Here is a 23,234-nt window from a genome sequence, read left to right as displayed (position 1 = left end):
GTGTTGATAAAATCCCATCAACAGAAAAAATTTCAATAAATAGTTTTATCTGCATTCAGTAAATTCTTCTTAAGGTTAAATAATAAATAATTGAACATCTTTTCACACTGATCAGTCTCTCCTATCCAGGATTTAGTTTGTTTATTTACAGTGAATGTGTTACATGTTGTCGTAAGAAAAGTTTTGAATGAAAGTAGAAGAAACAAATATTTAAATAAAAGTGTGTAATAATCTTCATCGTGTTGCTCATCATCAGTAAACATTTGAGCTGCTCGTACTTCCGTATCTGCGTTTCCTAAATTAGCTGAACAAAACGTTTTCCGTCCAACCGAGTGGATTTTAATCTCATCACTTCCTCTGGTTTGGCAGGAAATATTCTTCATTTAGCTTCTGTTTTCCTCAGATTATCTACTCTGTGTGTGTGTGTGTGTGTGTGTGTGTGTGTGTGTGTGTGTGTGTGTGTGTGTGTGTGTGTGGGGGTGTGTGTGTGTGTGTGTCTTTATAACTGCATGTGAAGATCAGCTGATGTAGTGAAAACTCAGAGTGAAAGCACTTGGAGGAAGGTGACTCGACTCGTTATCTGACTGCCATTGTTTTTGTCCCTCACCGCAGAAAAATGCAGCTCTTCCCCTCCTTTCTCTATCTCTTCCCCTTCTCTCTCTCTCTCTCTCTCTCTCTCTCTCTCTCTCTTCCCCTCCTTTCTCTCTCTTCCCCTCCTCTCTCTCTCTCTCTCTCTCTTCCCCTCCTCTCTCTCTCTCTCTCTCTCTGTCTCTTCCCCTCCTCTCTCTCTCTCTCTTGTCGTTTTCTGATTCCCTCGTTTCTCCCTCTGCTCTCCGTCCTTCAGGCTCGCTGACGGTGTCCATCACAGACATGCGTGCTCCGGTGGTCGGGGGATCCGGGGGCGTCTACGCTCTCTGCTCCGCGCATCTGGCCAACGTCGTCATGGTAACAGCCATCATCACCATCATCATCACCAGCAGCAGCAGCTTTGTTAGGTCTGAAAAGCGACTTTTCAGAGCAGAAACGCCGACCGACCGACCGACCCACATCGTGTTTCTGCAGTTTTTTCAGCCAATCAGATCGCAGTGATGTCGGTGAGGTCATCGCCAGGGTTTGGTGTGAGAAGGTCGTCAGATAATAGAGAAAAACATCTTGGCATTGCCGTTGTTATCTGTTCATAATTTCAGGTGAAAGGAGCGTCTTTAGTTTTTAAGTCCAACCAAGACTGAGTTTGTAAACGAGCCTCCAGGCCAGAAAACGTTCGTACGAAACGACGACTCTGATTAAATAAACTTTTCTTAGAGCCGTCAATCCGTCTGTTCGTGTCACAATTACAAATTTTACTGGACGATAAACTGTCGCAAAAATTATTGCGATAAATGAAGATATTATTATTTAGAGACTGGACAATAAATCAGTTCAGGTTCATCTGCGGCTTAAATCAAACGTTTGTCTTTACGTTTTGCATGAGGACGTCTTCAGGGCCGTGCAGAGACCTTTGCAGGGCCAGGGGCTCGGGCCCCCTCTGCCCCCCATGTGCCTGGCCGTCTTTGTCTTCCAGCCGCGGTGTGAGAGCGTAGAAACGCCGGCGGCCGGTCGCAGTCGCTCTGCGTTGGACTTCAGGAAGAGTCGCTGCAGTTATTCACCCTCTGACATAACGGTTTTAAAACGGCTGGCTCCTCTGACGCCGCAGCCGTTATTTATCTGGCGTTTTCCTCTCAATGGTCACAGTCCTAATGACTGGAACCAGTAATCGCTGCTTTCACTGCTTCCTCCTCTCTCTCAGATGTTTACGCTCTAATATGTCTGATGTTAGTTTTTTGTCATATTTCTGCACTGACTTGTTTTTTTTCTGCTTTGTGTTGCAGAACTGGGCCGGGATGCGCTGTCCGTACAAACTGCTCCGCATGATCCTGGCGCTGGTCTGCAGTACGTTTCCTACACTCACGATAAAAACACCGAACAGTCGATAACCAAAACTTCAAAACAGATGTTGAACTTTATTCCGCTGGAAGTTTACAAAGTAAATTAGTACTTCAGAATTTAACTGAAAATAATAATTATGGGAAACTAAGTCAGTTTTCTAGAAAAAAACAAGGACATTTAAAAGTTGCCAATTTTCTAGAAACAACTCAGAAATATTTAAGAGAAAAACATAAAATTTTGAGTTTGAAAAGTCAAAAATGGGCTAGTAAAACTGACGAATGTTGATATGCAAATTTTCTGAAAAGAAAGAGGAGATTCTGAGATTAATCTCTTAAAACTTCTAGAAAAACTGAGAAATTTTAAGATTAATCTTGGAAATTTTCAAAAGAAAAACATGGAAAATTCTCAGCTTGCAAAATCAAAACTTTTTGACTTTTGAAAATATTTCTAGAAAATAGTTTTCTAGCAAATTTGCAACTTTTCATTTCTCCTCTTTCTGATTGGCCGCCATTCAAAGTGATGAAGCTGCTTTGCTCCTCCAGCTAGCTTAGCTAGCGTAGCTTAGCTAACGTAGCTTAGCTAGCATAGCTAGCATAGCTAGCAGTGCTAAATGTAAAGTCTCTGACCGTCCAGACGCCCACAGGTGGAAAACATTCCTGCAATAAACCTTGAAAACTCACTGGAACCAGAAAGTATGAGGCAGCATTGATGTGAAGGAATGTGGTAATGATGGCGGCTAGCGACTAGCGCTGCGCAGCAATATGTTCCCTCCATCTGTCCGGCCGCCCCCGAGCCCGGCTGGAACAAACAGCCGACGGATCCAAAACAAAGTCTGACGCTGAAACTGAATCATGGCTCCGTTTGCTGTGTTGAGCCAGAGAGACGTCTGGTGAAACCGGAGCATCAAACTGAAGAAAGACGCTTTTAAATCCGTCTTCAGCTGGAAAAAGAAACATCTGAACTGTAACGCGTTAAATTCACTGTAAAACATGGTTTTCAGTACTTAAAAACCTGGAATAAAAGAAGAAAATCTGTTCAAATAAACACTTGAAATCCTTTGATCTCCTCAGAAATGTCTTTGATCCAGGAAAAAATATGAAATTATGAGAATAAAGACAAAATATCAGCAGAACAAAGATGTAATAAAAGTAGTAGAACGTTGTAAAATTCCAAGAAAATTTTTTCATGGTTCGTTTTTCACAGTTGTAATAAAAAAATAATAAAGTTGTTATTTTACCACAATAAAGTCGTGATAATACCAGAATATGACCAGAATAAGGGTCATATTATGACGTATATCAGCAGAATTAATTTGTAATTTTATGAAAATAATTTCTAAAAATAAAACGAGGAAAGTTGAGAATGTATTTTGCAGTCCTGCTTTGGTTTCAGTTCTGCAAATAATGAAATAATTCATCTTTTCACCATCTAATTCATCTAAATCTCTCATTATTATCAGTAGCAGCGTTTTGTAGTGACATTTAAACTAGAAAGTTGATTTTAATAAGAAGCAGGGAAAGTTAGCCGAGTTGAAACTGCAGAGCTTCATAACTATTGAAACTTTTTCTTATTAAAATTACTTTTCTATTCAATTTACAACTTTCATCTTTATTCTGTTATGATTTTATCTTGTAATATTCCGACTTTATTTTTTGTAATATTATAATTTTATTCTTGTATTGTTACTTATATGAGCTTGTTTCAGTGTTTCTTTAACTTTGATAGAAATAATCTGGCAGATTATTTCACGTATAATTAAACTAGGATATTTTTCTTATCAATTTTAAATAAGTTTTTCTTGTTTCCAGTTTGCTGAGACGTTTCCTCTGTAAACCAGATTAAACTACTTGTTGATATTTAGTGTTTTGCAGTGTCTGGCCCGCAGCACCACTAATCTCTGGGTTTCGCCTGCAGTGAGTTCGGAGGTGGGCCGCGCCGTCTGGCTGCGCTTCTCGCCGCCGGTGCCGTCGTCGGGGCCGCAGCCCAGCTTCATGGCCCACCTGTCGGGCGCGGTGGTGGGCATCAGCATGGGGCTGCTCATCCTGCGCAGCTACGAGGAGAGCCTGCAGAAGCAATGCTCCTGGTGGGTCATCGTCTTCTCCTTCATCACCTTCCTCCTCTTCGCCATCTTCTGGAACATCTTCGCCTACGAGCTGCTGGGCGTTCAGATCCCGCCGCCGCCATGATGGCAGCTCCGCTTTGCTCCCCATTCCACCAAACTAAAAAACAATCCAACCAGAATAATCGGTAACTCTTTAACTGCAGGGCGAGCAAGAGACAAAACAGCCGACATTAACATGAACGAGTCTTTATGTTTGTCATTCAGAAAATTATGACACTGTTAAAGTTGCACTAAAAGTTCATTTAAAGTGTAAACTTTGCATTATTCTGTAAATAACGACACTTTTAGTCAAAGTTGCACCAAAAGTTGAATTAAAAGTCCATTAAAAGTGTCATTATTAACTGAATGACATTTATTAACAGCCGTAAACATTTCTGCAGACTCCTTCATGCTACTGTTGTTTATCGTGTTTATGACGGCATTTCCTCACAGCTGCGCTCGGCCCGTCAGATGAAGCGTTACCGAATCCTTTTTTACAGAAACTTTGCGAATCAAAGAAATGTTTCTCTTTTATTAAAGAGGGATTACAGTAGCAACAGCTGGAAGCTCCTCTGAGCTTCCTGTCGTTTTTATATGAATATGTAGAAAACCTCATGCGCATCAACCTGCTGTTTGTTTTCCATTTGCTTCATTCATGCAAAGACCTCAAACTAGAAGATGCTGACATCATCATATGTGCCTCTGGAAGGAAAAAGTTTCTGGACTAAAAGGCATCAGTGATGTGTAAAAGTTGGCAGGTTTTCCTGCTGTAGCTCTTAGTTCAAGTTGCCAAACTGAAAAACACGACAAACATCCAGAAAGTGAAACGTTCATTTATTTAAAATAGATTGGAGATGCACCGATCAGATTGGAGTCGGGACGATTTTCCATTGATTTGCTCTGATTGAGCAGCTTGTCAGCACAAAGTCACCTAAATTTAAAAAATAAAGCTTCCAAACGGCATAAAATTTCACTATTCATGTGATAATTTTTACACGACACCGCCCCAATAAAAGAAAAATTAATTTTGATCTTTCCGTGTTTTTATGGTTTTTTTTGTTTAAATCAAACTCGGAGTGTTGCTTTCTGTCTTTAATGCATGTTTGATTAGTCCTCTAATCACCATGGCAACCATTCAGCTGTTAAAATGCCTGGGTGGACCTAGCCCCGCCCCCGGGGCGCAGCTCCTCCCCCTCTCAGCTCCTTCAGACTAGCCAGCAGCAATTAGCAAACAGCTGCTGAGCTCCTTATAGGAGCTGCTGCTCAGAGCAACGCTGGTAAAAACGTTAAAGGGTTAATAGAGGAGCCATGTTGGGACGACTTCCTGGAGGCGGAGCTTCAGAAAGAGCAGGAGTTCTTAAAGAGACAGAGACCCAATTTCAAAGAGTTAAATCAGGAAGTTAAATTTCTTTTAAGTCACATTTGACATATCTAGCATTTTTATAACTGAAGTTATTAACATAGTTACTTGATTTTGCTATAAAATGGCTTCCATGTTCCTGGAAAATACATAATATTTAAAAATCAAGTTTTTATTTCTGCTTCTTTTATTAAAGAACCTGCGGCAAATTTTTTTCTCATTTTTTATACTTTATAATTCTTAGAAAATAAAAATAATTGATCAGATTTAAAATCTGCCAAAAAAAAATGTAAAAATGAAAAACATTGGAAATCGGCAGCAGCAGGAAACATCAATCGGTGCATCTCCAGTTAGCATCCTTTAGCATCAGCTCATCCAACAACATTTTTCTGCATTTCTTTGGTTTGTCATGACACCTACACTGTGGATACAGAAAATAGTTCACACACACACACACACACACACACACCCCCACACACAACGCAAAGCGACAAAGTCAGAAAAAGAAAAGTGACTGTAATCCAGCGATCGGGCGCCTCTCCTTTGCGCAGCTGCCATGTTTGTACTGACGTGTAAAATATGCCATGTCATGCTCTGTGGTTTCCACGACAACACTCACACACTAACTCACACACACACTCGATGCTCTCCGGTTTCTTTGAGAGTAACCGCTGCCTGATTCTGTCAACGTGAGCGAACCGACGTCGACGTGCCTCGGATCGAAAGCTGAACTCAGAGGCGACGCCCGCCTGACCTTTGACCTGCGTCAGGCCTAGTTAATACCTCAGTTTCTCATTCTTCTTAGGGACTGTAAACATTTGTAAAGGAATGTAACTGTAAAAACAAAAAAAGACGAAGTGTTAACCTGTTGTCCCCGTTTTCTCCTTCGATGTGTTCCTGTTTGTTCCAAACCATATTTATTGGGATTTTCCCGCTTTGAAGGGAAAAGGAGGAAAAATTTCAAATGGTGCAAAAATATTTGGTCTGGTTGTCCTGATGAATCCCGATCGGCTTCGGTCCGGTTTGTCAGACAACCACCAACCAGATTTTATAAATCTTTAGTCAGTGCTTTATATATTAAGCCATAGGAAACAGTATGGAGGGTCAAAAGGGCCACAATTTTTTATTTAAATTATTAAATAATTATTTATTTCAGATGCTGAATGAAGTTGGAAATAAACATTTTAAATAGATAAATCTATTCCTCATCATTTATATGATGGAAAAGACACTAACAGTTGAGAATTATTAGAAATAAATTGATTTATTCATTTATTTAAATATGTCATTTTTTTAGATACCAAAACAATTTGTTTCAATTATTTCTTCCCACATTAAAATATAAAATTCCCTTTTAACTCACTTAAATAATAATGAATTGATTTGTTTATTTAATATATTTATTTCCAGTTTTTTTTAGTGCAGACAGATGAATAATAATCTAAATTATCTTACATATTTAAGTGATTGTGGGGCTTTTTTACCCGTCATACGGCCGATGAGGACGAAACGCTTGTTGGTTTGAAACTTTGTAGAAATGTGTGACTGCGTGGATGTTTGAAATTATGTGAAATTGTTCTGATTTGTTCAAACCTCTGAGATGCTTTCATGTAGCTGAACTCATGTTGTTTTGTTTACTTCCTGTTCATAGAGTAGCAGCATTACTTAGCAAGCGCCCACACCTCCAAGTTGCCCCTACGCTCCGCCTGAATGCAGCTTCGCCAACAACAAACTGGAAATATTCAAGTTTCTGATGGTGGTAACATTTACTGAATGCTTCTGGATAATTTAGTCCAAAAGTTCTCTAAAGGGATTTAATTTATGTTTTTGAGTTTGAAAGTCATGAAACTGTCAGCAGGTACAGGAAGCATCTCATTAAAGAGGCGGACGAGTTCGAAGCAGCTTCAATAAGCCATTTTCAGATCAACTTCAACAGGAAGAGAGCTGCCAATGTTTGGCTGTGATCGATCTTTGACTGAAACTTATCAGGAAGTGTTTCACTGAAGGCCTGTTAGCCTGTAATGAGGTTAATGTGCCTCTTTAGTCTAAGATTCAAAGGAAATCAGAAGGAAAAAAGGGCTAATCAGTGGATCTGCACACTAACTGTGAACTCAACGCCGCCTGTAGCTTTTTGTTAGCAGATAAAATCTCACGGTTAACACTCACAAAAACCGAGCCTAAAATCAAAATATCTTCAGATTAATCTGAATTTTCTGTTGCTATTTCCAAAAAAGCTGTTCTAGAATCTGTATTTAATATCCAGACGCCAAACCACTGTCCCAGTGCGTCTCATGCCATCTTATAGAAAACCCAGAAAGAGACAGAGGCAAAGTTTGATTTGTGATTTTGCGACTGATTCGTTCTCCGTATGTGACAGCGAATTAGGGCCATTTCAAATAAAAAAAATGTAAAAATAAAAATATTGAAAAAAAACTGACATTTTGAGATTAATCTCTGAAATTTTCATGAAAAAGCTCAAAATGTTCTCATTTTAAAAAGTCAAAAATTTCTGACAAAAACTCAGAAGGTCTGAAATTAATATCAAAAATGTTCTAGAATTTTTTTTAACTTTCTCAGTTTGAAAAGTAAAAAATTTGCAAGAAAAAATTCAGAAATTTCAAAATCTATCTCAGAAATTTCTAGGAAAAAAAATGTGGAAATTTCTCAGTTTGAGAAGTTGAACATTTGCAAGAAAAACTCAGAAATTTTGAGATTAATCTCGGAATTTTGGAGGGTTATTTTCCCGGAAATGTACTTGTTTTATGTACAATGTCCCTACTATGCCGTGGTCCTCCATAATCCTGTTCTGAATCTGTCAGAGAAGTTAGCCGTAGCAGTTGTTAGCCGTAGCACTAACATCTGTAGCTGCTCTGTGCCAACAAGCCGCGCCAGGTTGCCTTTTCTTAGCGGTTAGTTCTTAGACTTAGGTAGCTCTCAGTGCAGGACAATTATTCAGGCTTCTGCAGCTCCTGAAATCAAATGTATTCATAGACAGGAAACATTTAAAATCTGCCAAACAGCTTCTTTAAGGTTTTCAACTAAGTGCTTCATTTCCCACCAAAATATCCACCATCAGGTCTCATTTAGATGCATTTTGAATCACAAAATTGGCATCAATGTAAACAAAGCAACTCGTTTTCTGCTTTTTTCATCTTTCTTTTCCAGTTTCTTGGTTTTGCTGCGGATTATTCACACGTTCACAACAACTGAGCAACTATTGGCCATGCAAAATAAAAAAAGAAACTTTACAGGTGATTCTGAGATTGAGATTAGCCAGACAAACGTCATGCCTGCGCTGCTGTGGTAGTTTTTCATGAGCTGCTTTCTTGTATCGATAAAATGGTGCCAAGCTTACGAGGCTCAATCTCTCACACCAGAGAAGAGGTCGTGCCAAAACAGCGTTTACAAAAAAAAAGCTATTTTTCTCTGGGTCAAAACTAAAAGAAAACTAAATTTACGAGTGGATAATTTATATCCAAATCCTCATGAATTACTTCACAAACTATTGTACTTTTTAAATGTTCTGAATGGAACCATTTTATATTGTATATATATGAATATATTTTGTTTTACTTTGTACTGTTCATTGTACTTTGCTTTAATTTAGAAACAATATAAATAAAGAATAATACTGTGGCCACATGGTGATGCTGATTTTTCATTTTCTCATTTTTACTAAGTGAATCTTAAACACTTTACTTCCTGTCGGTAACATAAACTCTCCTCATTGACATTAACTTTAATTAAATTTGGGGTTTTAATAATTTATTGGCATCTGCCGTATAAATGCGAAGGGAGCGTCGAGCCTAATTAACGTTAATTTAATTATTTACTTTCCTTTCGTCACTGCGTCTCGAACCGCAGCGTCCACAATATAACAAATGAAAAACATATTTTACATGTGCGTATAAGTACAATATATATCCCGATCCTGCTACTATTGTTTATTGCTAGCTCTCGTGCTAACGCTAACATAGCAATACGGCTAAAGTAAGCATTTTAGCTCATTTTGGCGACGTTTAGTTTGCCGAATACGGTAGATTTATTTTGGTCAACATGCACATCATATACATATGTATATTTATGTCTGTGCCGCACATAATATTGAATACATTTTAGCTAACTTTAGCATTGTTGCTAATTTTCTGCAGCAGATCTCCTGGCTTGATAAGCTGACATTTTCTAGTTTTAACTGTTCTTTTCTCCGTGTGAATTGATAATATAACAAAGAACAAAATGATTTATAAAAATAAGAACTGAATGCATTATTATTATATTTAATCAAAATTCTCAGGCTCTCTATATAAATATACTCACTAATGTCTGGTTGGATGTTTACAAACCTTTTAGGTATAAAGAAGCTTTGGTTTGGATATTAAACCAGTTTTACTTGCAAAGCTGGTAGAATAAATTTGAATTATTGCTGCTTGATGTCAGGAAACTATTTAACAACAATACTATTGATGAAGATTGTGATACTGATATCAATAACCTCCATTTTTTCTACCACTTGTTGATCACTAAAAGTAAAAATGATTTTTTAACTGCAACACAAAATGACAATGTAACATCTTAAAACAAATTGTATTTTTCTGTATCTAATTTTAAATATTACAATAAGAAAGTTAAAACTGAAATCAAAATTGTTTGCGGATGCATACTTTCTTCCATAAAGAAAACTTTATTCTTTCTGCAAATATAAAGGATACAAATTAAAAACCTTTAGACATCCTTTACAGTTTGGAGATTTGTAAGTGTGGTTTGTAAAGTTAGTCAGAAATTAAATAATTTGGGTTATTTAGCTTTTTAAAAAAGAAAAAATCAGAGTTCATTTTCCACTCATATTTTCACCATGTAATTAATTCATTTATAAATGTCAGTTTCAAACTAAATACATAGCTGCAAATAAAACATTTAGTTAGCAAGCTAAATATTTAGCTTCAAACTAAATAATTATATTTTTAGTTTAGCTTAAAGCAAAGTAATTAGCTAAATATTTAGCTTCAAACTAAATATTTTCTTCGCAAACTAAATTGTATAAATACTTAGCTAGCTAACAATTTAACTAAATAGTGAGCAAGCTAAATACTTAGCTAACTTGAGCAAGGTAAATATTTAATGAAACATTTATTTAGCTAACTAACTAGTTTACAAACTAAACATACAGTCAGCAAGATAAATATTTAGCTAACTAACTTCAGTTTGATAAAATATTTTGTTTGGAGCAAAATATTTAGTAAGAAAGATTTGGCTCCACAATAAATATTTAGTTTGCTAACTAAATATTTAGTTTGTCACCTAAATATTTAGAGTGTAAATGAAGTATTCAGTTAGAAACTGTGACTTTTATAAGTGAATAACATTGTGAAAATATGTATTTTGTAAAATGAATCCTCTTGTATCAGGCTAAATAACCCAAATTGTAATTTACTGACTAACTTCACAAACGTCGCCGTGTTTTTAAGCAGTTTTAAGCTTCTTGGTTGGCCTCTGGTCGCAGTCTGAGGTCTGCGTGTCGCCGCCCTTCAGGTCCTCCAGCACAGGAAGCTGCAGCTTGGTCGCCGTCGCCGTCGCCCACAAACACAACTCCAGCCTGTGAGGCGTCCAGTCCTGCTGCGGATCCACTGAGAGCAGAAAGCAAAGCCGCAAATCTCCATCTGCTCTTCAACAAACCCTCAGCAGCTGGGCGTCGCCTCACCTCGGTTTAGTTTGGCAGCCTGGGCGGCCATTTTGTCCAGGTAGAGGGCGTAGTGCTTGGCGGTGTACTGGACGGGCTGCAGCCCAGGAACGCTCTCTGCTGCTTCATCAGACATGAACGCAGTCAGAGCCGGAGCCGCTGCTGCCAACACCGCTGCAGCAAAACACTCAACGTCACTCTATACGCAGAAAAATACGGGCTTTTCTGCAACATTCTGAAATTAATTTCAAAATTTCAGAGTTTTTTTCTAGCAAATTTTGGACTTTCAAACTGAAATTTTCTTGTTTTTTTCTCTAGAAAATCTGTGGCTTCAAATTCAGGAATTTCCGTTTTTTATGGAAAATTTTAGTTTGTTTTTTTCTCACAAATTTTCAAGATTCAAAAACAGATTTCTGAGATTTTTCTGGCAAATTTTTAGACTTTTCAAATTCAAATGTTCTTATCTTTTATAGAAAGTTTAAGAGATTTTTTTTAAAATAAATTTTTAATTTAAGATTCAGGAATTTTCTTATTTTTACAGAACATTTGAGATTTTTCTAGTATTTCTTTTACTTTTTAAACTTAATTATTTCTGATTTTTTCTAGAAAATGTTTTTTTAAAGATGTTTCTTATCAAATTTCTGAGATTTTTCTAAGAAACGTTCAACTTTTAAAACTCAGAAATTTTGTTTTTTATAGAAAATTTGAGATTTTTCAAGCAAACATTGAACTTTTCAAATTCAGAAATTTCCTTGTTTTTTTCTACAAAATATTTAGAATTTTCCCGTGGAAATTAACTCCTTTTATTGCTGTTTTAATATCTACATCAGCCCTCATACGCTGTTAAGCATCTCTGTGTGTGGAAGGATTTAGTTTGATGTTTGTGTTTTATGATTTCATCTTTGAAAGATGTTGAACAGTTTTACTTCCTTGCTTGCAGACTGAGCCGTGTGGAGGCATTAAGATCAGATCCTCCGTCTGACGGTTGAGTAAGACTCTGAACTTATTGGGAAATCAATCACCCAGACTACCAGCCATCGCTGTGAAATATTGAGCTGTCTGCTGTGATTTACCACTGCTGTATTCATGCAGAGGGGAGTGAGAAGACGGCAACCTGAGGCTGTGGCGGGGCCGACGCCTTTCAGGCTGCTGAGCTCAGCGACGGCCGCCGGAACATCGGGCAGGAGGCCCAGCGCCGTTCTGGAGCGTTTCTGGACGGCGTCCTCGCCGTTGGAGGCTGCCAGCTGCTGCAGCCTCGGCCTGAACTTCCCCCTCTGGACAGACACACGAGACACACGCTGCCTTTACATTACGAATGTCAGCAAAACGTCGTCTGTATTACACTAGCAAATGCCAAAATGTAAAGTTGGGCAATTCTATGGTCAATGGAAACGCAGCTGCTGTGATTATTGCAGGAGTTTGTTGCAGAAGAGAGTTGCTGCATTTCTAATTGAGATTATGGAAATTAAGGCACAAATTTCGCAAAAACTCACATTTTTGATGGAAAGTTTTCTGCATGAGGATGACGTTGGTTTTTGGGCCACATTGAAATTGGTTTATTTCACAGAACTACAATGGAAACAACAGGATGTTACTACTGCAGGAAACTACAAAGAAGATGACGGGAAGTGTAAGGATGAAGATGTTTTCTAGTGACTTATCACGTGAAAAAACAAATTCGCATGATTTTAATTTCATTTCTTATTTAGTGGAAACACAGCAGTGGTGAAATTGTATTTTCCAACATCAGCAGAAAAAGTTCTGTGGACATTTGTAATGGAAACAGCTAGCGGGGTTAGCACTTACCGTTAGCTTCCACTCCATTAGCATCTTCAGCTCTGACAGAGTGATGTGTTTGTCGGGTCGACTCAAAATCAGCGCCGGCAATTCCTCCTGGTACCTGATCAGACAGCTAGCCTTAAAGCTGCAGAATGTAACTTTTAAAAAAAATGCTTTTTCTTTATCATATCTGTTGAAACTGTCACCATGTGGTGACAGTTTGATATGAGACAGATAATTTAGCAGCTTGAAAAGTCAAAAGTTGGATAGAAAAAACCCGAGACACTTTGAGATTAATTTCAGAAATTTTCTAGAAAAACATGGAAATATCTGAGTTTCAAGTGGAAAAATTTAGACTTTTAAAACTCAAAATTTCCTGAGCTTTTTCTAGAAAATATTTTTAGCCTAATCCCAAACTTCTGAGTTTAATCTTGCAAATTTTCAGCCTTTCAACTTTGTAAATTTCCTATTTTGTCTCTAAGATCTCAAAATAATAATAAATAATCTCAAAACCTTTTTTAATTTTTCTAGAAAATATTTTACTTTTCAAAGTCACAAAATTATTTTTTTTTATTCTAAGAGTAATCTCAAAATTAGTCGACTAAATATTAGACTTTTTAAATTCAAAAATTCCCTGATTTTTCTAGCGAATTTCTGAGATTAATCTCAAAATTTCAATTTTCTTTTGTAGCAAAATTTTGACTTTTCAAACTCAAGATTCTTGTTTTTTATAGAAATTTTCTAAGATTAATTCTAAATGTATTCATATTTTTTCTACCAAATATTTGACTTTTGAAACTCAGAAATTCTTTTTTTCTCTTGAAAATTTCTAAGATTTATCTTAAAAAAATTTCTAGAAAAATTTCCACTTTTTAAATTCAGCAATGTCATGTTTTTTCTACAACATTTCTGAGATTAATCTAAAAATGAAATTTACTCCTTTTTTCCCTTCTTTAATGGCGCTGATATGGTTTTGTGTTACGTTCAGGGCTCAAAAACAGAAAACAGAAACTACCATTTGTCAAGCTGCAGTAGTTTCGGCTTCTTGGCTTTGGCCGTCGCCTCTACCACGTCCCAGTACTTCTCGTAAACTCTCCTCCATACTTCCGCTTCCCCGCAGCCGAACAGGGCGGCCATATTGGAGAGGTCACGGCTTCAACTAAAAATCACAGCAGAAGGATGTTTGCTTAAACTTTCAACATAAAACACAATAAAGACATATTAATAAAAGTATTTCAATTGAAATCATCTCGATTAGATTCTTGTTCTTCTGTATGTTTTGTTGGCAGTTTACAATCGCAGTGTTTTACCGCCATCTGCTGGACAGAGGGCGTAATCCACTAAATAGAAAATTTTCATTTTAATACTTACAAAAATAAAACATAATATATTATCTCAATTAATTTTGTGTCCTTTCAGCACTTTATTAGTCCTGTTGAAAATTATTTAGATGTACTTAATATATTGATTACAGTTATTGAAAGTCTTATTCTATATAAATTGAACATTTACCAACATATTTTATGTGTATTGATCATTTTAATTTGATAAAATACATTGTCTGTTACTGGTTTTCATAGTTGTTGACTGTAAGATGTGTTTATAATATTTTTATGCTTTCATGATGTAAAGCACTTTAACTGCCTTGATGCTGAAACATGCTATTCAAATAAATAAACTTCATTGATTGATAGATATTCTCTTGTGAATTTTCTACATTTCACTCTGATGAATGTTTGCCCGTGATATGTAAATCACTACTTAGAACCTCCATCATGTTATCCACCCCTCCTCTCCTATTAATTATCCTTTTTTTATATATAGATGCCTTCTTTATTCTGTGTACATCATTTTTCCTGCCAAATTGTATTGATGTCATCTTTAATAATTACTTTAACCTCTGTTTTACTCAGTTACAATTTGCAGGGATTAAAACAATTGATAAAACTTCTTTAATATTATTAATAACCAAAATATTTAGATACCAGATTTTCTTCCAGTTCCAGTTGAGAAAAACTGTCATCTCCTCCTTCGGAAGGTGAACGGGGCCGCTTTGCGTAATTCTCGCGAGATTATAGTGAAATAGTATTTCCGATGTTGCAAGCAGTTAGCAACAGCTTCAGAACATAAGGTTTGTAGCTTAACACCGCTTTATTTTACTATATTGCTAAACTTTATAAACTTTTTGTATCGCAGTTGTTCACAATTTTATATCTAAAACGTTTTCCCGCCTGTCGCGCTTTCTGACTGTAGGTTCTGGTGGACCGGCTAATGTTAGCATCATACTGCGGTCTTGTTTATGGTGGAAGTAAGCGGAGCCTCCTGCGAGCTTAGCTGTTTTCTGTCTAACTCACCAGCAGAGCGAGGAGCACGAAGAAAGCGGGCTGTTTTGGATAAACAGATTTAACAGAAATGAACCTGCAGCGGAGCGGCGAGTCGGTAGAAGCTCGTTAGGAAGCGGGCAGCCTGGCTGTGGCTCTGCTAGCACATGTTGCTCCGGGGATGATCTTCACGTGAGCACCGAGAGGCTCCTTATCAATCAGGTGATAAGAATATGCTGTTTTTAAATCTTTATTTAATTTCCAACTATGTTAACACTAAAAACAGCAACAAACATACAGCTATACAAACGGGCATCACAATAAATGCAAAAGCAAAACGTTTTTAATATTTTTAACATAAATTACAGTAAAATTATTTCTCTGAAATTGATGAATATAACATTTAATTCCACTCTACATGGTTAATAAACATTACTGTTAACTACTGTGCTCCGGAAAAAGTTGCAATAGTTTCCCAAACTTTTCTAAAGATCATTTAAAAGACGTTTGAGTATCTGGTGGTTCAGTGTCAAAACACTGATTATTCTTAATATACAAAGTTGAGCAATCAATCAATGATTGGTTACGTTTCTATGGTATCAAAGCCCCCAGAAAGCCAAAGGTCATATTTTCAATGCAATGGATCATTTTTACTCACCAGTCTAATCGTGAATCTTTTACAACATATTAACATTAAGCAGAAATTTTCATAATTAAATATCCTAATCAAACTTAATCTATTCGGACAATTATGTCCGAATAGATTGTAGTATAATTGTAGTCTTGAATATTTTTTCACTCATTAGCATTGTTTGGCAGTTTTTATTTAATAAGAGAACATAACCTTTTAATTGTACAGTTTCTCATGATGCTTTGTAGTTAGAGAAGATTTAAATAAATTTTTTTTGGGAGTCATCCTGTGAAACGCTGACCCAGATGTTTCTCACTCACAGGCTGCCTCTCATGGGAGGAAACTGTCCAGCTGCAGAGATTGATGAAGCCATCAGTTCTTCACAAAGTCAGTACTGCAGCTGATATAATTATTAATATGTCTAGAGTTTATTTATTTATTGTTTCTGCTACAAACTAAGGCTCTAATGTTGTGTACTTATTGTGAATGCCAAATGTTGGTAGAATATGTCACTTTTTTTATTTAAAAAAATATTAAGTTAATTTTTTAACATTTCTATCATTTTACTTATTTTTCTTAGATATTATTTAAAACTATTCTGTAAGGTTTTATACTGAATCAAATTCCATCAGTTTATATAAACAATACTGGTGATAAAATCAAGTTAAATGACCAGTATGAGGTTAGCTGAGCTGCCTTGCTTTTTCTTAAACAAAAAAAATTATTATTATTATTCAAAATACATACAGTGAGCAAGTGGATGTGTAAAACTCAGTAACAGGAGAAGGGAAGACGTACAACTTAATTTTTAAATCCATTTTTGAGAATTTTGAACAGATTAAGAATTCCCAGAACTAGAAATTATTATTATTTTAAATGTATTTTTTGCACTTCTACTCTTTTTTATTTATTATTTTATGTATTTTCTTTATTTATGGATGTGTTGCTTTAATTTTTAAAATTTATATTATTGTTGTTGTTTTTTTACATATTTAATTTATTTTTTATTTGTTGGTTTATTTAAATGTTTCAATTTATAGAATTTTTGAAATTTATATTAGATTTTTTTTTACGTATTTTATTAATTTCTTCATTTATATTTAAATTCTTATTTGTTGGTTTAATTAAATTTTTTATAAATTTAATGTATTTCACAGATAGTTTTTTCTTTAAATAATTTCTTTTTAACTCTTCTTTACCGTTTTTTCTGCAGCAGGAAGATGGAGAAAATGTCTCGGGTCACGACGGCCCTCGGCAGCAGCAGCATCACCGGCCGAACCATGTTCTGCCACCTGGACGCTCCGGCCAACGCCATCAGCGTGTGCCGGGACGCCGCCCAGGTGGTCGTCGCCGGACGCAACATCTTCAAGATCTACGCCCTGGAGGAGGAGCAGTTTGTGGAGAAGCTGAACCTGCGCGTCGGCCGCAAACCGTCGCTGAACTTCAGCTGCGCCGACGTCATGTGGCACCAGATGGAGGAGAACCTGCTAGCCACGGCCGCCACCAACGGCGCCGTGGTCACCTGGAACCTGGGCAAGCCGTCACGCAACAAGCAGGACCAGCTGTTCACGGAGCACAAACGCACCGTCAACAAGGTGTGCTTCCACCCGACGGAGGCCTACATGCTGCTGAGCGGCTCGCAGGACGGCTTCATGAAATGCTTCGATCTGCGCAAGAAGGAGTCAGTCAGCACCTTCTCAGGTAATCCCAGCTCAACTATAGAATACAGAATCTAGATCAACGGGAAACATGATTAAAAGACATTTAACAGTGATATTAGAGACGTTCCGATCATAAAACATCAAAATAGCAGAAGAGCAAAAAGTTTCTCAGCAGCTTTAAACTGAATTGCTTTAATACTAATAAAGATTTTACAAATAACCATAAACAATATTAACTAAAGATGAAGTAAAAATGTGACAGTAAATAAAATTTGTATAAAAGAATATAAAAATGTTGAAAAAATGGAAGGAAGGATCTCCTGTAGCAGTCAGTGTTCAAAAGCCTCTGACTGAAGAATTTCTGTTGTTTGAGCGTCTGATGAACGGATGCTCCACTGCAACTTACTAAACTTTGAAAAGTAAAATTTTAGTGGTAAGAAAACCTGTTGGTGTTTTTTCTGGCTGGCGTTTCGGTGCAGGTCAGTCGGAGAGCGTGAGGGACGTCCAGTTCAGCATGAAGGACTATTTCACCTTCGCTGCTTCCTTTGAAAACGGGAACGTCCAGCTGTGGGACATCAGGCGGCCGGATCGCTACGAGCGGATGTTCACGGCTCACACCGGCCCCGTGTTCTGCTGCGACTGGCATCCCGATGACAGGTACAACTACGAGGTTGATGCAACAGCAGCAGATCTTTCAGCCGTTCGGTGATTTATAAACTAACTTCCTGGTTTTAGTGTCTGATTCATTTATACAGACCTCTGAAGACACTTTTGCAATCAATGTGACTAAGGATTTTCTCTCGACCTTTCTGTTACATTACTTCTTTAATCCCGGAAATGTTCTACAGCTGATAGAAGACTGATTTTGTAACCGTCTTTATGTGACTCTAACGGTTCAAGTCAGAGTTTTGTTTTAGAAACCATCTGCTTTCCGCTCTCCTTGTTTGTGTCTCAGGGGTTGGCTGGCCACCGGCGGCAGAGACAAGATGGTGAAGGTTTGGGACATGACCACCAACCGCGCCAAGGAGATCTACTGCGTCCAGACCATCGCGTCGGTGGCTCGCGTCAAATGGCGCCCGGAAAAGAAGTTCCACCTGGCCACCTGCTCCATGATGGTGGACCACAACATCTACGTGTGGGACATCCGCAGACCTTTCATCCCCTTCGCCACCTTCGAGGAGCATAAAGACGTGACCACTGGGATCGTGTGGCGCCACCAGCACGACCCCCACTACCTGCTGTCCGGCTCCAAGGACAGCACGCTCTACCAGCACATGTTCAAGGACGCCACGCGGCCCGTGGACAAGGCCAACCCCGAGGGCCTGTGCTTCGGCCTCATGGGCGACCTGGCCTTCGCCGTCAACGAGAGTCTGGTCAGCAGCGACGGCGGCAGGAAGCCTTACCCTGGAGGCGACCGCCGCTACCCGTTCTTTTCCTTCAAGAAGCCCAACCCGATGGAACAGTTCGCCCACGTGTCCAGCGCTCTGAGCGTCTTTGAGACGGACTTGGACAGCAGCCGCATGGACTGGTTCGTAAAGACGGCACAACTTTACCTCCTCAGTGGGAAGCCGTTTACGGAGCTGTGTGACCATAACGCTACGGTGGCCCGGGAGCTCAAACGACCGCAGGTAAGACAGGTCAGAACAAAAGCAGGTCTTTTTGGAACCACTAAAGTATTCTTTTTATTTGAATTTGAACCGCTTCAATACGGAGAGGGACTCTAGTTTTATCCAGTTAAAGTTAATTTAATGTTAATATTCACGCAGGTGAATATTACTTTATATTCATTTAATTTATGTTCTTTAAATTTCCTCGTTTTCTTTTGCTGCAACCAGCAACTAAAGCCAATAAATTCATAGCAATATATATCACAATAGACGGAGCAAAGTTAGTGGCACAAACTAACTCACTGCTCTCAGGTTGCCTAGCAACAACCTGCTGGGTAAGAAGCAGTTTCAAGTTCCCCCAAACCTTGGTTGCCTAGCAACAGCCTGCTGCATAAATGGCAGCAGTTTCAAGTTTCCCCACTTACTTAAAAAATTAAAAACAAAACGGAGAGAAAACTGAATAAAACAGAAACACTCACAGAATCAGCTTGACAGTATTTCAGATATTTAAAACAAAAAACCTAATCAATAATTATTGGTATTGACTAACTGTCACAAAAAAACATCTAATTGGGTCACCACAGGTTTTCATCTCCTCGTTGGTGGATCAACTAAAAACAAAACCACCTGAAGTCAGCAGGTGTTTTTTTTTTATTAAGTTATTTAAAAGGTCCATAAAGATTTTCTAATGCAATATTTCAAAATGCCCACTGAAAAAGAAATGCTGACAGAAACACAGTAAATGGCCACGTTTCCAGTCAACTGTCATGCAAATTATGAACAAATGTTAAAATGTGGCAAAAATAGAAAAAACTGTGAATCAATTGGAAAACCACTGCTTCTCATTTCCTGTTAGCACATTAATTAAGAAACATAAAAACCCATCTCAACCGGACAAAAACTTTTCTTTGCTGATTTTTTTTTTTTTTGTGAAAAAAAGAAAAAAATTGTGGGGAAATTTTTTAGAAAAAAAAATTGTGAACCAAATTTTTGCAAAAATATAAAATTTTCTTTAATTTAAAATGCCCATTTAAAAATGTCTATTTGAGCACAGTTACTGTTTCCATCCACTTGTCTTTGTTCTTTGAGCGAAATTTAAAAAGTTGCCAAAAAATGTAAAAAAAATGCAAAGTCGGCCAATGGATCAGCTCACCACTAGTTTCCATTTTCCTTTAGTGCCTTAAATAAAATGTTTGTCATTTTGAGGAAAAAAATGATTATTTTGTTTTTTCCATTGAAAGATAAGGTTGCAATATTGTGAATAAAATATAAAATTTAAATTTCAAGAATAATGTTGAAATGATGGGAACAAAATAAAAATTTTAGAAAATAAAAGTCAAAATATTAGAAAACAACGGAAATAATATCTTTAAAAGAGAAAGAAAGTTTTGACATCAGATGTCTGTTGGTATTTTACATAAAATCCTATTAAAATATGTGAAGTTCCTGTTTAAAATGTGGAAAAGTTCAGCTGTTTGTTGACCAAAATAACAAACCTTTATTTAATCCAAAGGTTTCAACAACATGGACGATGCTGAGAATCATGTTTTCTGACCCGGCACCCGGTCCAAACCACAGCCTCAGTAAACTGGGCGGTTTACCACTAATGAACAGGTAATCTGATTCACAGATTATAATCCGGATTTCTGGAACAGCAAACCTGAATGTTTCTGCTTCCAGTTTCAGCATGAAAGAAATGGGTCCGGAGAGCAGACTGGAGCGCTGCAAAGGCGAAAGCCGGCAGGATAACATCCACCTGGAGCTGGGCAACTCGCACATCAGCAACAACAACGAAGGTAAAGTTGCCGCTTCGCTCCCAAAGCCGGGGATTCAAACCGTCGTCCTGTGAATCAATCTGACTTCATTTCCAGAGAACGAGGAGACGGAGGGCAGCGACGGCCCCACAGAGTACATGTTTGGAGACGCAGAGCTGGATGACGACGACCTTTACCCCCTGGAGCACGACAACCAAACGGGTCAGCCCAGATCCCATCAGTAACCAGCAACTCATCCCAGCAGTTTGCACTGGGCACCGATAGCTAAACGGCTAGCTGCGCTAACCCTAAAGCAATAATCCTAAACATTAGTTCTGCTAACCCAATGGCTTTGTTCCAACATCATATTAAGCGGAAGCTAATGCTGAAGCACTAACCGAAAATTAGCTCCTCTGGTAGCGTATTAGCCTGAAGTTAGTTTTTAATCCTGCTTCCTCTGCAGTGGCGGAGGAGCCGGTGTACACGCTGCCTCCAGAGGCCTTCCAGCTGCGCCACGAGATCATCGACAACCCGTCGGTGCCGGAGCACCTGCAGCAGGACAAGGCCGACTCGCCGCACGTCAGCGGCAACGAGGCGGAAGTCGCCTGCCTGACGCCCATCGAGTCGTTCTCGCTCATCTCCATTTCCCAGCCGCTGTACAGCCCGCACTTACACGCCAGCTTCTTCTGCCCCATCGTGCGCGAGATGCTGAGCCACTACGCCGAGCGCGGCGACGTGCAGATGGCCGTGTCCGTGCTCATCGTCTTGGGGGAGAAGATTCGCAAGGAGATCGACGACCTCACTCAGGTCAGGAGACGCAGCAGCAGCGATGATTGGCGTTTTGTTAAGTGATTGGACAGATTTTGGACCTCTTTGCCCCCATAGGAGCACTGGTACATGTCCTACATAGACCTGCTGCAGCGGTTCGAACTGTGGAACGTTTCCAACGAGGTCATCAAGCTGAGTACCTGCAGCGCCATCACCTGCCTCAACCAGACCTCCACCACTCTGCACATCAACTGCAGCAACTGCAAGCGGCCAATGAGCAACAAGGGATGGATCTGTGACAGGTACAAACATCAAAGATTAAATTTCTGCCCTCTTCAGGTGTTTGCTTTTTCTAAACTCTTCACTTTCTAGATATTTCAGATAAATTTTACATTGCGTAGAGTACAGACCAGAAGTTTGGACACACCTTCTCATTGAATTCAAGTTTGGTCCAAACTTTTGGTCTGTACTGTACATCTAACTTTTTAGTTACTTCCTATAAAGATTGATTTTCTGCTAATGCGCTAATTGCAGAGCTAATTATTTGTTTACCTCTTTAGTATTTTTGCTAACTGAAAATGTTTATTTTGTGCACCTTATTTAAAAACCAAAGTATAAGTAAGCGTGTGTGCGTCTGTCCTGCAGGTGTCGCCAGTGTGCCAGTGCGTGCGCGGTGTGCCACCATGTGGTGAAGGGACTGTTCGTCTGGTGCCAGGGCTGCAGCCACGGCGGACACCTGGAGCACATCATGAACTGGCTGAAGAACAACTCTCACTGCCCTGCAGGATGCGGCCACCTGTGTGAATACACCTGAGACCCGATCGCACACCTGAGGAACGTTTTCACGCCTCGGAGCGCTCTGCTGCCCCCTGTGGCCTTCATGTGAAATCACACCAACAGGTGAATCGGACCCCCGCGTGGCTCCGGTGATTTCTCATCAGCAGAATGTAAAACCAGCGATTGAAATGTTCAACATTTTACAGTTTTCAGATCTGAGTTACTGTTTTACATATTAACACTTATTTTGAGCAACTGTAAATAATGTAACATTAATTTATAACAAGGAAAATGGCTTTGAGCGAAACATTAAAACACTTGAGATGTTAAGTTCTGCTCCAGAAGCCCGTTTGTCTTCACATTATTTACATCAAATAGATCAGAAAGACAGAATTTTAAAAAGTTAATTTCCCTTTAATTTATTTATATTCTGTCACAACAAAAATAAACTTTAATTTGGATTTTTTTTTTCATATCAGATGCAATTTTAATCATTTCTGAACCTTAATTCTCCTTTTTTCTAAAAAAAAAAAAAAAACAAAAACAAATTACAGAAAACATTTTTATCCTGTAAGTTTGGAGTATTGAGGCCAAGTTATGAGAATTTTTGTTTAATTATGAGAATAAAATATTAGCAAAATAAAGATGCAATTCTACCAGAAAAAAAGCTTCTAGAGTTAAAGATTTAATGTGAGCAAATACAGTTTTTTACTTTATTCTGGTATTATTTTGACTCTACTGTCATACACTGCAAAAACACAAAATTTTACCAAGTATTTTTGGTTTAGTTTCTTGTGCAAATATATTTTTACAAATGAAATAAGAAAACTATCTTATAAGTACATTTTTAACAACATGTATAACGGCTTGTT

At 38.2% G+C, this 23,234-nt stretch overlaps 3 protein-coding genes across 7 annotated transcripts in view; 2 read left to right on the top strand and 1 right to left on the bottom strand.

Moving 5' to 3' along the window:
- Positions 1–4,335, top strand: part of rhbdl1 (rhomboid, veinlet-like 1 (Drosophila)) — a 33,513-nt gene extending 29,178 nt beyond the window's left edge. The window contains exons 6-8 of the mRNA XM_032575299.1: positions 845–945; positions 1,869–1,929; positions 3,841–4,335. Coding sequence (XP_032431190.1) covers positions 845–945; positions 1,869–1,929; positions 3,841–4,112 — 434 coding nt within the window. The 3' untranslated portion in view covers positions 4,113–4,335. The remainder of the gene's footprint in view (positions 1–844; positions 946–1,868; positions 1,930–3,840) is intronic.
- Positions 4,336–10,791: 6,456 nt separating this feature from the next.
- On the bottom strand, positions 10,792–15,365 carry LOC116727176 (uncharacterized). Of its 4 annotated transcripts, none has more exons than XM_032574419.1 (6): positions 15,262–15,365; positions 13,859–14,002; positions 12,871–12,988; positions 12,179–12,338; positions 11,086–11,238; positions 10,792–11,011 (listed from the first exon to the last, which is right to left on the bottom strand). In XM_032574419.1, the coding sequence occupies exons 2-6, from the start codon at positions 13,978–13,980 to the stop codon at positions 10,848–10,850; spliced, it is 717 nt and encodes a 238-aa protein (XP_032430310.1). In that variant the 5' UTR covers positions 13,981–14,002; positions 15,262–15,365; the 3' UTR covers positions 10,792–10,847. The 4 variants fall into 4 exon arrangements, with proteins under 4 accessions (XP_032430310.1, XP_032430307.1, XP_032430311.1 ...); XM_032574416.1 differs by having other exon boundaries at positions 15,198–15,329; XM_032574420.1 differs by having other exon boundaries at positions 12,871–12,964; positions 15,198–15,329.
- Positions 15,273–22,835, top strand: wdr24 (WD repeat domain 24). Of its 2 annotated transcripts, XM_032574415.1 has the most exons (11): positions 15,273–15,386; positions 16,118–16,182; positions 17,009–17,496; positions 17,936–18,113; positions 18,412–19,084; positions 20,577–20,677; positions 20,744–20,859; positions 20,935–21,039; positions 21,281–21,624; positions 21,703–21,887; positions 22,231–22,835. In XM_032574415.1, the coding sequence occupies exons 3-11, from the start codon at positions 17,016–17,018 to the stop codon at positions 22,397–22,399; spliced, it is 2,352 nt and encodes a 783-aa protein (XP_032430306.1). In that variant the 5' UTR covers positions 15,273–15,386; positions 16,118–16,182; positions 17,009–17,015; the 3' UTR covers positions 22,400–22,835. The 2 variants fall into 2 exon arrangements, with proteins under 2 accessions (XP_032430306.1, XP_032430305.1); XM_032574414.1 differs by lacking the exon at positions 16,118–16,182 and having other exon boundaries at positions 22,231–22,399.
- The last annotated feature ends 399 nt before the right edge of the window (positions 22,836–23,234 follow it).

The sequence above is a fragment of the Xiphophorus hellerii genome, chromosome 10 (genome assembly GCF_003331165.1).
Source record: "Xiphophorus hellerii strain 12219 chromosome 10, Xiphophorus_hellerii-4.1, whole genome shotgun sequence".
NCBI lineage: Eukaryota > Metazoa > Chordata > Actinopteri > Cyprinodontiformes > Poeciliidae > Xiphophorus > Xiphophorus hellerii.
Note: the sequence above shows the minus strand (reverse complement) of the source record. Positions and strands in the feature narration are given on the sequence as shown.

Bases quoted from the DNA above. Each gene is read 5' to 3' on its own strand.
- LOC116727176 (XM_032574419.1), bottom strand. From the start codon at position 13,980: ATGGCCGCCCTGTTCGGCTGCGGGGAAGCGGAAGTATGGAGGAGAGTT. The intron at 12,339-12,870 runs GTAAGTGCTAAC...GTGTCTGTCCAG, and splicing joins TAATGGAGTGGAAGCTAACG to AGGGGGAAGTTCAGGCCGAG. The intron at 11,239-12,178 runs GTTGCCGTCTTC...GTTTTGCTGCAG, and splicing joins CGGCCCCGCCACAGCCTCAG to CGGTGTTGGCAGCAGCGGCT.
- wdr24 (XM_032574415.1), top strand. From the start codon at position 17,016: ATGGAGAAAATGTCTCGGGTCACGACGGCCCTCGGCAGCAGCAGCATC. The intron at 19,085-20,576 runs GTAAGACAGGTC...TTTAATCCAAAG, and splicing joins GGGAGCTCAAACGACCGCAG to GTTTCAACAACATGGACGAT. The intron at 20,860-20,934 runs GTAAAGTTGCCG...CTTCATTTCCAG, and splicing joins CATCAGCAACAACAACGAAG to AGAACGAGGAGACGGAGGGC.